Genomic DNA, 13,219 nt, shown 5'->3' on the forward strand with positions numbered 1-13,219 from the left:
GTCCCCGGTGTAAATGGTCACCAATTACTTGAATAATACAAGGGATCACGAGAATTACACACAGAATAACTGTCCTGTGCTTGTATGCCTCCACCAACCACTGCAGTTTCAGCCTTCATACATGTATTTCAACACACATATGGAGTCAGTGTGACCTTTGACCTCTGAAATCAGTTATTCTTTCAGTCCAAGTAACAACTAGTCAAAATTTGATTTCAATTTCCCTGAAGACTAACTTGAGATTTCATGTTTAAGAAGCCAGAAACACGTTTTGTGAGGTCACAGCCTTTGACCTCTAATTTCTACTTAGGTCATCTTCGAGTCCAAGTGAATGTTTGGGCCAAATATGAAGAAATTTCCTATACCCAGTTTTGACATTATGAATTCACAAGAAGCGTGTTAATCACAAGGTCAATGCCCTGCTATTAACATTTAAATGTCAATGTACTGGGTACCTGTTTCCCCTCAGAGGGATATTTAGAGGAAGAATGCTGCCTCGGACCTCAGTTCACATATTACTGTATATTCAGGGAGCATGAGCAGTCTATACCAGTTACTCATTGACATTAGTTTATAGGCTGCAATTTCAAAGACAGCTTTGTCACCTGATCCACAACAAGAAGTGGTTATATCAAAACAGGTGCATGATGATACTGTTCCTCTAAAAAGGTACATCTGGCAAATGGTAGCAACCATGTGAATGACAGTAAGAGCAAGACTGAAGGGGATCACAACATGAAATATCAAAGAGGAACGTGTATTTCTCATCATTCAGATTGTGATTTGTTGTTGAGTTGTTTTTCCCACATAAAGTCACACTCTCCTGTTGAGGGGAAAGACCTGAAGAACTCAGGGACAGCTGATGACATTTGAACCTGTTGTTTGTTTGGCGAAAGTGAAACAACTGCTCAGGTCTCTACATGAGGCCGTTATGAGTGTACAGCAGAACCCTCGTCAAGTCGAGTGAACACACATTTGGTGCTAAAGAAAACTTTGCACTTAAGTGTGAATAAAGTCGCCATGAACAGACCCTCTCCTTTCTTGGATAACTTATGACCGGGAAAAGGATTTTGATTGTGAATCAAATGATGTTGAATTTCCCTTTATTTCATTATTTATCATAATTTATAATTACACATTAAAAACATAATTATATACTATAGGATAAATAGTTATATATAAAATCATATAAATAAACCAAACAAAAAAAAGTCAAAAAATGTCCAGTGTTTGGATCCTCGCTCTTCTGTTAAGCTTGTTCACCGTTTTGCCGATGGTTGTTCTTCTATTTTCTCCTCAAACTGTAATAGAAGACAAGAAAACGAAGTAAGTCTGAATCAATTCTTAATTCCCAAACAAAAGCCAAGCAAACCAAATGGAGGGAAAGCCCTCTGGCCTATTGCTGCGATCTTATCGGGTACAAAGTCCTAAAACGAGAGGCAGATCAGTTACACAAGTTATAATGCAGTTTACTTTCGAAGAGCAAGACTCGCTTAAGTTTTACAGAATTTTAACAGAACTATTTACGATCAAACCACAGCAGAGGCAGCAGGGAAACTTCTCTTTATGACACTTTGACCAGTGTTGGTCAAGTTACTTCTAAAAAGTAATTAGTTACAGTAACAAATTACTTCTCCCAAAAAGTAATTGAGTTAGTAACTCAGTTACCACATCGTTAGAGTAATTTGTTACTCAGCAAAGTAACTGTGGCGTTATTTTTCATGTTTTATAACGCTGTTACGTTCTGTAACATCTTTAACGTCAAAGATGTTTATATTAACTGATTGAAGAATAAAAACACTATACCTCGCTCACCTGCAGGCATTTTTGTTTGGGACGTTTTGTTTGGGGATTATATTATGGACCTTGGGGGGAAATATTGATGTGTTGAATGTGTGTAAATAGCGTGTTTATGTTTACGGGGCCGCCATGGTTTGCGGGCTCGAGCACGGGGATATGTGGGATTGATGTGGGTTTTGTTTAAATACACTTATAATACGCAACTTTTTAGTGTCGAATTCGTTTATATTTATATTTATTTAATTAGGGGTTAGACCGATAACAAGGTCATCGGTCCAACCAGGGATCTTTCGTTTATAATAACTTGGTCGGGCAGCGCGCAAGGTACACAGCGGGTCGAGTCCGCCCGTGTCCTTAAAATTAAAAGCGTAGAGCATTTCCCCTGTGGTATGAACAGGGTGATTTGTTACAACCGCACGCTTCATTCAACCAAATTGTAGTAACGCGCCACTTTACATTATCAATAACGATAACGGCGTTGTAACGATGACAGAAGTAATTAATTAGATTACTCCGTTGCTGAAAAAGAACTCTGTTAATAACGCTGTTATACTTAAACGCCGTTACTCCCAACACTGACTATGACAGAGAATAGCAGCTAGGTACAGAAGGTATACACAGTAAAAGGGAAGCAAGTGCTGAATGTGCTGTGTTGCACCACTAGGGGGCACTGACCTGAGGTGGCTCCACTCGCTCCACTGGGAGTCACAGAGAGCGTCCTTTGCTCGGACACACACATCCTTCAACTTGTTCTTGACTTCAAATTGAAAGATGTAGGTAGATGGGTCTGTCAGTGTCTGAGAAATAGAAATCACATGTCAGTCAATTACTTGATTCCATATTTACCCTTTCAAATGTGCGATTCAGCTACAAATCCAGGGCTTTTCCTGTCATTCGATGCATTTACGTGCAGTAAGTTTGAAATGTAATAAATCTAACTTCTCTTTTGTAGAACTGATTACAGAATTAGTGGGTTCCTCTTACTTTTGCATGTTTTGACTCATTGCAGGGGTTCTCACACTGTTTGCATCCCCGCTTGAGCTGTGCTATCTCGAACGTGAGAGGGAAGTAGGAGTAGGGACTGCTCCAGGAGCTCGGGTAACTCCACTCTATCATCGTGGTGTTGACTTTACTGATCCTCACCATGTCAGGTTTCACTATTGAGGGATACAGACGAAAAGATGGAGTGAGATGAAAACAGCTCAAAAAGAAAGCATCTTGCATAAAACGTCTCGTAGAGATGTCTCACCTATCTCTGCCAGGTCAAACTGTAGAGAGTAGTTCTCCACCAGGAAGTCCTCGGTCAACATGTACACAGCGATGTAGATCCGCTGGCTCTCCTCAGCGTAGGGGCAGTGCTGCTCGTCCCGGCAGGAGATCCCGTGTCCATGTTCATCTACTGAGCAGCTGAAGCTACTCTGACCTGAGGAGCACGTCCAGCGCTGGGTGCTGGTGTCCAAAGAACACTGGGGGTCACTGTTGCTAGAACCGCTGCAACAAATAGAAAATGGATGAAACTCTTGATAACTGCTGGTGAACAACAGACGACTGATAGAGGCGCTGTCTAAGCAAAACATCTACCATACAAAAGCATTTACAGCTGTATCGTTTCTATACAACATCTGTTCCCAAGACATTAAATATGCTTTGTTGCGATAATTATCACCATAAATGTCACATTATTGTTTATTTTAAGTTTAAAGAAACCATTTCCGAAATCTGAGGCAGATCCAATGTGTTGTTCCTCTTCAGTGTGATTGCACAATGTACATGCAATATATCGATATAATTCCAACTTTTGTTTTATAGCTATTGACATAGATGATTAAATCTTTGATATTGTTTAATTGCCCAGCTCAATGAGGAGGTGGTTTTCCTTAATGGCTGTCATTGTATAGTCTCGGCTCTGATATGAGTCCCTGTCATCGATATGAGTCACTGTGTTAATACCAGAGAGGGAAACAGAAAACATTCACAGAGTTTGCAAACTTACCGCCAAACTTTGATAAATGCTACTTTTGCGACACGACTACTGTGCCACGTCCAAGAGCAGTGAAACTCTCCGTTGTAATTTTGAGCCAAGCACTCCATGTAATGCCCTAATTAGAAAAAGTCAGACAAAGGCGATTAGTCCGTTGAAATATTTCTTAAAATGTTCACATCCTAAATAAGATCGTACCTTGATCTTTTACAAGAATCTTCCTCAACTTTGTTTCCTCCTCCTGGATCAGAACCACAGTGTGATTGACCAGTGAACCGTCCTCTCGGTGGCAGGTGTAGTTGCCCCCTCCTGTACTTTCCTCCAGCTCCACCGAGTACAAGTTTCCTCTCTGTTCTTCCTCTACTCCGTTCTTCTTCCAAATAATGTCCTGACTCTTGTTGTCTTTCATCGACCCTTCCTGTGGCGAGCCCAGGCAGCTCAGGGGCTGCTGGCCCGGAGAGCCGTTCACCTCCACAACCAGAACTAGCAAAGACCATTAAACAAAAGGTTAATGTTATTTTATATGACATTGGGGTAATGTGTTCTAAATGGAAATTAAAAAAGAGCATACTGTTGGGGAGCAGAGTCCAAGAATTTTGGCTGGAGAGTTGTAGAAATACAGACATGATGATGCTGCAAGTGAAGAACTTCATCTGAATGAGAGGAAGAAGGAGATGTGAAGAGGAGAGGAAATTAGAGAATGGGAAAAAAAAGAGGGAATACATGAAGGGAAAAAAGGAAGTCAAGATTTGATCCTCAAATGAAATAAATATTCTGTTATAAAATTCACTTTCAACTTTCAAAGCAACAGTAAATAAACAAACGAAGCAAAACCAATATAAAGAAAACACAAAATGATCATTTCTGAAAGTCACACAGATAGAATTATTAAGCTCACATATTAAATGTACATTAATTTACATTATAACATTCACAATCGAGAGAGGTTACTCCGACTTTATATCCTATATCAAGTTTAAAAACAAAAAACTAGTAATGCTTTCATCCATGCAGCTTTTAAAATGAACTTTAACCAGAACCTGCTTATAGACTAAACGTTGACATTTTAGGAACCTTTACAGGAAACGTTTCATCAAATTATCCTTAACAAAACACAAGGATAGAGGTGGAAACCGCTGATAAATAATATCAGCATGAAGCCACATCTACTTCATGATATCACAATGAAGCCATATCTAGCTACTATTCATGAATTTATATTTATTTTATTCAAATTTATATGAATTTAACGACATGACGAATTGATGTGAATCACATCTGTATAAACAAATAAAGTTAGAAACAATGGTCTTACCTTGATCACTGATGTCCGGAACCAATGGCGCTTCTGTCAGTTCAGGGTGACTTTTATATGAGTGGCACACACATAGGCACACACACACCCACAAACACACACACAAACTTCCCGCATCGCCTGGAGTTGAAAAGTCCAGACTTCATATCACTTTCGAACCTCACACACGTGGCTTCTGTTCACATTCATCATCACTTCCACATGTTGGCGGATGGACGCACCACACGTTCCATAAAACACCGCGTACCACACTCACGCGTCTGTTAATGGACATTTCAACTGGTCCCTGTTTACGGTCTATGGTTTCACCTGGATCTCACGTTGTGTGTTCACCTTCATGTTGGCACGGACGCGTCTTTCACTTTCAGGACCGCTCGTTGCGCAGGCGCCGTCTGTAAACCGGTTCAGATGTGACCTAATTGCGGGCACTACCTGGTCCAGATGCCAAGTCCATCACTTTGACACGTCCCCGTGACAAAGGTGCTTTTGTCCTGGTGACGGATTGATTTCGTTGTTGAACTTTATTACGAAAACAGAAGTAACACAATGATCTTCTGAATTGATATGTGGAATGTTATCATATATTCATCAAAAAACCATAGATAACAACTTTAATGTCAGGTTAACGAGACATCACGTGTAACTACACTTGCAGGCCACGTTCAGTTTACATAATTTTAAATACGGCGCAGCAATGCAGTGATTTTTTTTTTTCAATTAGAAAAATCTTAATCCGTTTTTAGAATATGTTGTTTGGCCGTTTAAAAAAAGAAGAAAACTGATTTTAAGACTAATCTAATCCGCTATTACTGCCACTGACATCCTTTTAGTTTGCGTCTAATATTATCTTCGGCGCATGCTTCTGCGTTTTCACGGCCCCGCAAGCGCCCTTCCGGGCCCTTAGTGCTTACGTGCGTCGCCACATTTTTCTAACTAGACTGCAAAGCGACGCGAGCCTCCCGCAGCCCGCAAGGGATGTGATTGGTCTGCTAACTACATCCTTTCCGGAGTCTTAGTTCCGGTTTCATGCCACATAATAACCGCAGAAACAACGGGAGATTTAGAAGAACCAATATGGACCAAATAGAAGAGCGTTTGGCAGAAGAGACCCGAAAATATGATCACTTGGTTAACCCGTCACTGACTGGCGGATTTTTCCGCCAGAAAAAAGGCTACGAGGAGCCGCAGTGGCTATGTAAATAAACAATCGACGAAGAAGAAAGAAGGCGTCTCTAAGGTCGTCTTCGACAAAAAACATCACTCCGCCTAGTGTTCTGGCGGCGCATAGACGCGCAGCGCTTGGGGAAGCGTGAATGACAAAGAGTCCTGCGACACAGCTGCGTGAAAAGCCACCGACGCAGTTGCAGAAGCATGCGCCGGCCTAGTCAGGCTGCACAAAAGATACAGTTGAATCAAATGTTGTAAAAATATGTATTTTTGAACCATCAACCTACTTGCTGGAGAACGACCACTCTACCCCTAGTAATCCCAATATCCAAAATGAAATTAATAATTTTTTGTTTTAATGTTTAATCAGTTTTGTGATTTCCCCACAGATTGACACATGCTGCCAAATAATACGAAGATCACCGACATTAAAGCATCAACACTAATGGGATGTATTGTATAATTTTTCTATTTCCCCATTTGTCCTCTGAGCCATTTCCCTACATCACACAATTCAGTTATGTTTTAACCACCTCTGTTACTGAACACTGGACAACAACTCATGACATGTGTGTGTGTTTGTGTGTGGGTATGTCAGCTGTTTTTCTAATACAAAATAATGAGGTCAGTGCATTCCCATTGTTATCTGGAAACATCAAAGTGGTTATTATGTGTATTAAGACACTTTTTAATGAAAAATAAGGAATTTTCCCTCACAATAAACAATGTCTTATTTGTTTATTGGAGTTATCTTATTAAAGATAACTCCAATAAGTTATCTTATTAAATGACAAGTGTTAAAAAAAAGGTTTGTACATTGAAGGTACTTCTGTGATTTACTGATCCGCTTTGTTTAATTACTAATCTATCTTTATCCCCTATGATTTAAATAGATTAGCATGTCAGATGAAACAGTAAAAGCTATGTGCCGTTCTTTATCAGTATTCTTTATAGGAACTTTATTTGTGACATCATCCCAATATGTGGTAACATGTTGTTTATCCTTACAGTATCACTCTGATGCCACAGATACCTGTTGGTTCACATGCCATTTAGTGGTGCGCGTGTGTATGTGTCATCACTGAAAGATATGGTGTGATGATGCCGGACAAAACTCTCTCTCTATGAGAACAATTAGGTGATGTGTGGTGTAAAGTATACGTAAAGAAAATAAGGCACAAACACAATGATTATGAAAGATGTGACACACCCACAGCCCGTCATCCTTAGAGTTTCTCTACCTGAGGTTGAAACCAGTGAACCCAGCAGGGATATGAAACAGATGGTAGAAAGGGCAAATGTCCTGAGATAAGAAAATGAATGGAGGCATGAATATGTCAGACGAAGTATTCAAGCCAAGAAGGTGTTCAGGCAAAGCCCTGGATTTCTGATCTCTACTCCTGTGTGACTTGTTTTAAATGGTTAAATAGCAGTAATTTAGAACAGACCAACAATGAAGCCATGACCCAACATACTGTAATTCCACATCTCTCACGGATTGCACAGCACATCAACAGACACAGGTGCACAACAATACAAAACTAAAAACCGCAAAACTACTGGCACGAATGTCAGTAGCGATTTTAAGCCAGGCCCTTATCTAAGTTTGGAAAACACACACTAACAGCTTTCCTTTAGTAATTATATCCTTATGTGTTAACAAGTCATAGTGAACCACTGTTTGCTTGTATCCAAAAAGTACATCAGGTTTAAAGGTCATAAGTTCTTGAGGTTAGAATTTTCTCTGTCTGTACTTTCCACTAAAGTATCCATTGTATTATCTGCTAAATAATCAAGAATTACTTTTTGTATGGCGCACTGTTTAGCTTACCTTACTGTACATCACTTCTGAATTGTACTGTAGTGCAGTGATGAAACTTTTGGCCTCGTGGTTTGTGGTGGCTTTTACAGAAAGTCAGAGTCGAGTGGGAACGACTCTTATTCCCTTTTGTGGAAGGTTATCATGTGTATTATTAAATGTATGATTTGTGTATTATATAAATAGATTTTTAAAAGCATATTGAAAAGGATTTCACACATATTTTGCAGAGAAGGAAAGAAGGAAAGTACACGCCCTTAACTGGATGCTTCAGTACCGCTCAAATAAAGACATGAGTAAAAACACATAAATAATAATATACAACTAAAATCCTAAAATATAAAAGTAACTTTTAAGTAAGGCTGTCAAATATATGTAGTAAAGTAGAAAATACAATGATTATCTCTGAAATGTGTATCAAAAGCAGTAAAGAATGACACAGACACACACACGCACAATAAGTTGTCCATCTTCTTCCTGTGCTTAGTTTCTCATGGTACTGATCAGGTAATCCAATCTTTTATGTTAATGTAAGGATTGGCCAAGTGGGTAGAGTGGTTGTTCTCCAACAAGAAGGTTGGTGGTTCAATCCCCACTCTCCCCCATCTGCATGCTGAATTGTGCTTGGCAAGATACTGAACCCATACAATTGGCAGGACTTCAACTTGCCCTAATAATAAATTATCAGTCATAATAGAATAAAATAACTAAAAACTGTGACAGGAATTTAAGCATAACCAGTCATTACACTTATAAATCTAGGATTAGGTATAAAATGCAGTAAAATACAAGTATGTTTTCAGTTTTAATTCAAAGGAGACTTGTCACTCAGCCTGCTTTATTTCCTTGGGCGGGGTGTCCTTATTTCAAAGGCTGCGTCCCCCTAACTCTTCAGGTGGGATCAATAATTTCAAATAGTCAAGTAAAGCATCTAGTAATGTCTATAACGGGTAAGGAATGAAATTTGTATTCGGTTAATATGGGTAAATACAAATAATTTAATGTCAGAATACAAGTTCAAGGAAGCATTCATGATTCATTTGGGTCCTCAACTCCAAATACGTAACATGGTTTAAAAAGCTTGACATTTCATTTCTTAAGAACTTATAAACACACAACTTAAACATATATAATATTGCAGAAGCCCTTAGATTATGAATTACTTTTGTTTGGGATCCCATCAGTACTTTGATCTTTAATATGATCTAAGTAAAATATATCTATGTAGACTCCTGCATGTATCTGCTCTATGTAGTACAAATTTTTGGCCACAAGATGTCTCCAGAGGATCACAGGCGTTTGAAGTTTCCATCTGAAGTGAAAAAGCTACCCTGTTGTTCAAGTGATGGTTCAAAGATCACACTTCCTAAATCCTTGTGGTTTGACCAGTCATGCAGTCAGCAGAGTGTCTGAGCGATATATTCACATCACTCATACTCTGGAACATGTGAACTGTTGCAGAGCACAGATTCACATTTAATTCAATGCAGCTGATGTCCTTGGTCAAGTGTCATAATTTGCTGTTGTGCAGCTGTTGAGAGTTACAGAATTACACGGCTGGGCAGCAGGCTCCTCATGAGCCTGTGATCTGGGGCTTTTCACTGGAACGTCTCCCAGATGCCCTCAAACCGGAGCAGCTGGAATGAAAACAGCGCCATGATCTCATCTGTGTGAGGGAGAGAAAGTGGGGAAACAAAAGGAAAAACGAGAATATGGTGATGTGTGTGTGTGTGTGTGTGTGCACGTCATGTAAAGTGGGGGAGTCTCCAACCCTGAGCCACAAGCACGTCTATCTCTCTCTCTCCTATAGGGACTGAGCCAGTTGTGATTCTGAACATCAGCAGATTCAGTACGAACAGACCGCAGTGGCATCTGACTTGATTTGGTTGGACGTCGTGCCACTGAGTAAGTGTGTGTGTGTGTGTGTGTGTGTGTGCGTGTGTGTGTGTGTGTGTGTGGAAATACTTGTAGGAAAGATGGAGATTCACAGATTTATGGTGTTTTTGCCTGTGGATGTCATACTTTAGTGTAGTTGCCGGTCTTTACATTCCTCTTAGCGGTGAACCGCCCATCCACACATTTCCAGATTTATTGTGCTAATAACAATGAATTTAAACTCAAGTGAGGAATTTCCCCTGTCGTGCTCGTCTGAAATCCAGAGGTGTTTTGACTGAAGGATCCTGAAGATGAATAGCAGCAGATAATTTCTAGAGCACTGTTCTATTTAATTCCCATTCATTCTTCCTCTACTCTCAAGCTACACACAGGATGTTTAGTTTAATGAACGTCTTGTTCTTATTCTGAGCAGAAATGTGTCCTCATCCTCATCCAAGAGGAAAGGGCGGCAGACAAGTTAGCAGTTCTGTATTATGCTAATTAGATCAATTCAATGTTAAGAGTTGTCCAAACAATGGAATAAATGGAAATTCTGTCCTCAGGGTGGCACTAGAGGAAATTTCAGGGCCTCAATGGGAAGTCAGCTAGTTTTATTCTCACTATGGATTTCAAGTATATACATCATTGCTATCAACTGTTGAATTATTTCAGAGTGGGACAATATGGTGAACCGATTGGCTGAATGCCATCATTGCCATCCTAACAGCCAGGCTGGTATCTGGGGGAAAAATACAGAAACAAAATTATATGATCATTATTACAATATGTTCACATGTTTTGGATTCATGGATTCATAACTGAAAATCAAACATTATGGGGACTGATATTTCTTATCTAGTGAATGCTAATGTCATGTCATAAGAGGACCGTTGGGCCTTGGCATATGTGCTCTACTGAGTGCCCTTCTAATCTTAAGTTATAGTTATAATAATAAAATGATAAACCATCCTGGCCCGCCGAAACAAAAAAGGGTCAAAATCTATTTCAATTATACTCTGTGTCCTTTGTTTGACAGATTTGATAAATTGATGCATCCGTCATCTCCTATTCACACTGTATTTGACGTCCTCAATAAAATACATTGGCTTCACTTCAGATTCAATCATTAATAGAGCAAGAAAAAAGGAAGGGGACAAACACCTGAAGCCCCGGAATCAGAGTAAATGAGCGAGTTCACCAACTTTGAAAGTGAGCCTTGCAGAGGAGTAATTACTGACTGTGTCTCAGCCTCTATCATCCTCCTTCAGGTAAAATACCGGCTGGTGCTGCGTAGTTTATCGTCCCCCCTCAGAAGAACAGGGTCAGTGAGGGGTAGCCTGACGGAGAGAAGGGGTTGGTGGAGTCAATTTCTGAGGCGTTATATCACCTTTTCCCAGACTGCCTGTAAAGTTTCTCACCTCACACTGGAGCAAAGTCACTTTCCTTAAGTTACTACAGTTATAGCTGCAAATACACAGTTCTATTTTTTGAGGGGAAGGCTTGAGAAGGATCAATGTGATCAAACTGTCTGTCACATGGCCCGATAGTGTGGCTACAAAGAGGCCTTTGTGTCTGACAAAGCGTTTTTGTACCAGGATTCTCAAGGAGAAGTGACGATTTTCTCAACGGACGAGAACAATCATGTGAAGAATACAGAAACACTATCGGAAATGTTTAGGGAATGGATTTTTCCATTTTGCGTTCAGAAGCAAAAGGTTATTACGGGGAGTCGTGCACACTGAAATCTATTTCATAAAGACCGGGAGGGGAAGAGTTCATTACTCCATGACTGATATCTTATAACATATTATGAATCATAAATGATATTTTAGAATTGTCTTGAGGAGGAGGAATGAAGACAAAGTATGTAATAGCCTTCCTCCATTTTCTTGTAGAGTGTCTTTTACTTGACAGGAAATTATATGGCAGGGAAAAATCTATCAACTAATTCCAGGAATCTGTCTGGGTGTGAAATGGATTTCTTGAAAACCGTTCATCTTATCTGCTTCACGCCTGACATGTATATTGTTAAGGGCCCAAGGAAGGGCAGTGTCAAATTTTGTGTGATTTGGGCTTTCAGTGCGTTCAAGATGAATAAACTTTGTACAAAAAGACCACCAGCACTCAGTAGCTTAACCTGGGACATGTCACCATCAATGCTGTTGTTAAAATCATAATTGGTATTTTGGTAATTGCTTCGAGGAGGAGGAATGACGCTTCCTTTTTTACTTGCCATAAGTTCAAAGAGCCTTGTGATTTACAAGAAGTCAAATGGCAGGTAGAAATAATTGGAACAAGCATTGCACTCAGTGAAGCACATATACCTAAGTTTTCTTTTTCATCCAGATCTATTTTGACGCCCTTGGAAATTGGTGAAAACATCGTAAGAAACCTCCCAATGTTATAATTAAGGTGAATTCCTAGAACCTCTCCCTGTTCTGGATCCCCACAAAAATTGAATGGGGTCTTCCCTGACCCATAGCACAGAGAGTTGCATTCAGTAAGTAAGTAACAGGAAGACAAACACAGATGAAAAGAAAACATAACCTTATTTACATTTACTTTATATTTTTTACCTTAACCACTAGCAGGTTAGTGGTGAATAGTGGATAGTTTCTGTCACTCTCTCTCTCTCTCTGTCTCTCTCTCTCTCTCTCTCTCTCTCTCTCTCTCGCTCTCTCTCTCGAGCTTTGGCCTCTGCAGTCTCAGTCTGTGGGTGGTACTGTCACATTAAGGGGAGCGGGTTCATGCACAACATGTGGTTGTTTCTGTCTAACAACTTTATCAGTCTGTCTCATGAGGTCAGCGACTGTGTTTGTGTGTGTGCATAAAACATGCACACTTAAAATGGAAAGAGGACAAATAAGCTAAGCGACTCACTAATCACTTCCCTGAAAGTGTTATTTTCAGTGACTTCAGCCGGCCGACCGAGTCACAATTCCAATGAGTTGACCTCTGGCCTCGCTGTTATCTCCCAGTGTAATAGGCACGAAGCCAAGCTCTACATAACTATCGCTTTCCCTTTTTTCTTCCCTTGTAATTTTTCTGTGATTAATGTGTTTTGGTCTTTTCGGGTCCTAGTGGCACAAGGCAAAATGTCTGGACTCTCCTTGGGAATCCTGGCAACCTGCCTGGGAACCCTTTTTCAGTGCAAGTCAGGTTAAAGCCAGAGAAATCGGAGACAAAATGGATCAACTCTTCCCACTATGTGCAGAATATCATACCACAGCCTTACCATAGCTGTCAGGGTAATAAAGTCATA

The 13,219-nt window shown here is 40.0% G+C and overlaps 1 protein-coding gene across 2 annotated transcripts; it reads right to left on the bottom strand.

The window, feature by feature from the left end:
* Nucleotides 1-1,136: 1,136 nt before the first annotated feature.
* On the bottom strand, nt 1,137-5,645 carry il12ba (interleukin 12Ba). Of its 2 annotated transcripts, none has more exons than XM_062393948.1 (8): nt 5,406-5,645; nt 4,353-4,434; nt 3,980-4,264; nt 3,794-3,899; nt 3,050-3,291; nt 2,785-2,957; nt 2,476-2,597; nt 1,137-1,301 (listed from the first exon to the last, which is right to left on the bottom strand). In XM_062393948.1, the coding sequence occupies exons 1-8, from the start codon at nt 5,433-5,435 to the stop codon at nt 1,286-1,288; spliced, it is 1,056 nt and encodes a 351-aa protein (XP_062249932.1). In that variant the 5' UTR covers nt 5,436-5,645; the 3' UTR covers nt 1,137-1,285. The 2 variants fall into 2 exon arrangements, with proteins under 2 accessions (XP_062249932.1, XP_062249933.1); XM_062393949.1 differs by having other exon boundaries at nt 1,138-1,301; nt 5,097-5,645.
* Nucleotides 5,646-13,219: the final 7,574 nt, after the last annotated feature.

This window comes from Platichthys flesus, chromosome 8 (assembly GCF_949316205.1).
Source record: "Platichthys flesus chromosome 8, fPlaFle2.1, whole genome shotgun sequence".
NCBI lineage: Eukaryota > Metazoa > Chordata > Actinopteri > Pleuronectiformes > Pleuronectidae > Platichthys > Platichthys flesus.

What these genes read in the sequence shown, in the direction of transcription:
- il12ba (XM_062393948.1), bottom strand. Translation starts at nt 5,435, where the DNA reads ATGAAGGTGAACACACAACGTGAGATCCAG. An exon ending in ACACACAACGTGAGATCCAG is followed by an intron (nt 4,435 to 5,405) that starts GTGAAACCATAG and finishes CCTCTCATTCAG; the next exon opens with ATGAAGTTCTTCACTTGCAG. An exon ending in GATTCTTGTAAAAGATCAAG is followed by an intron (nt 3,900 to 3,979) that starts GTACGATCTTAT and finishes TTTTCTAATTAG; the next exon opens with GGCATTACATGGAGTGCTTG.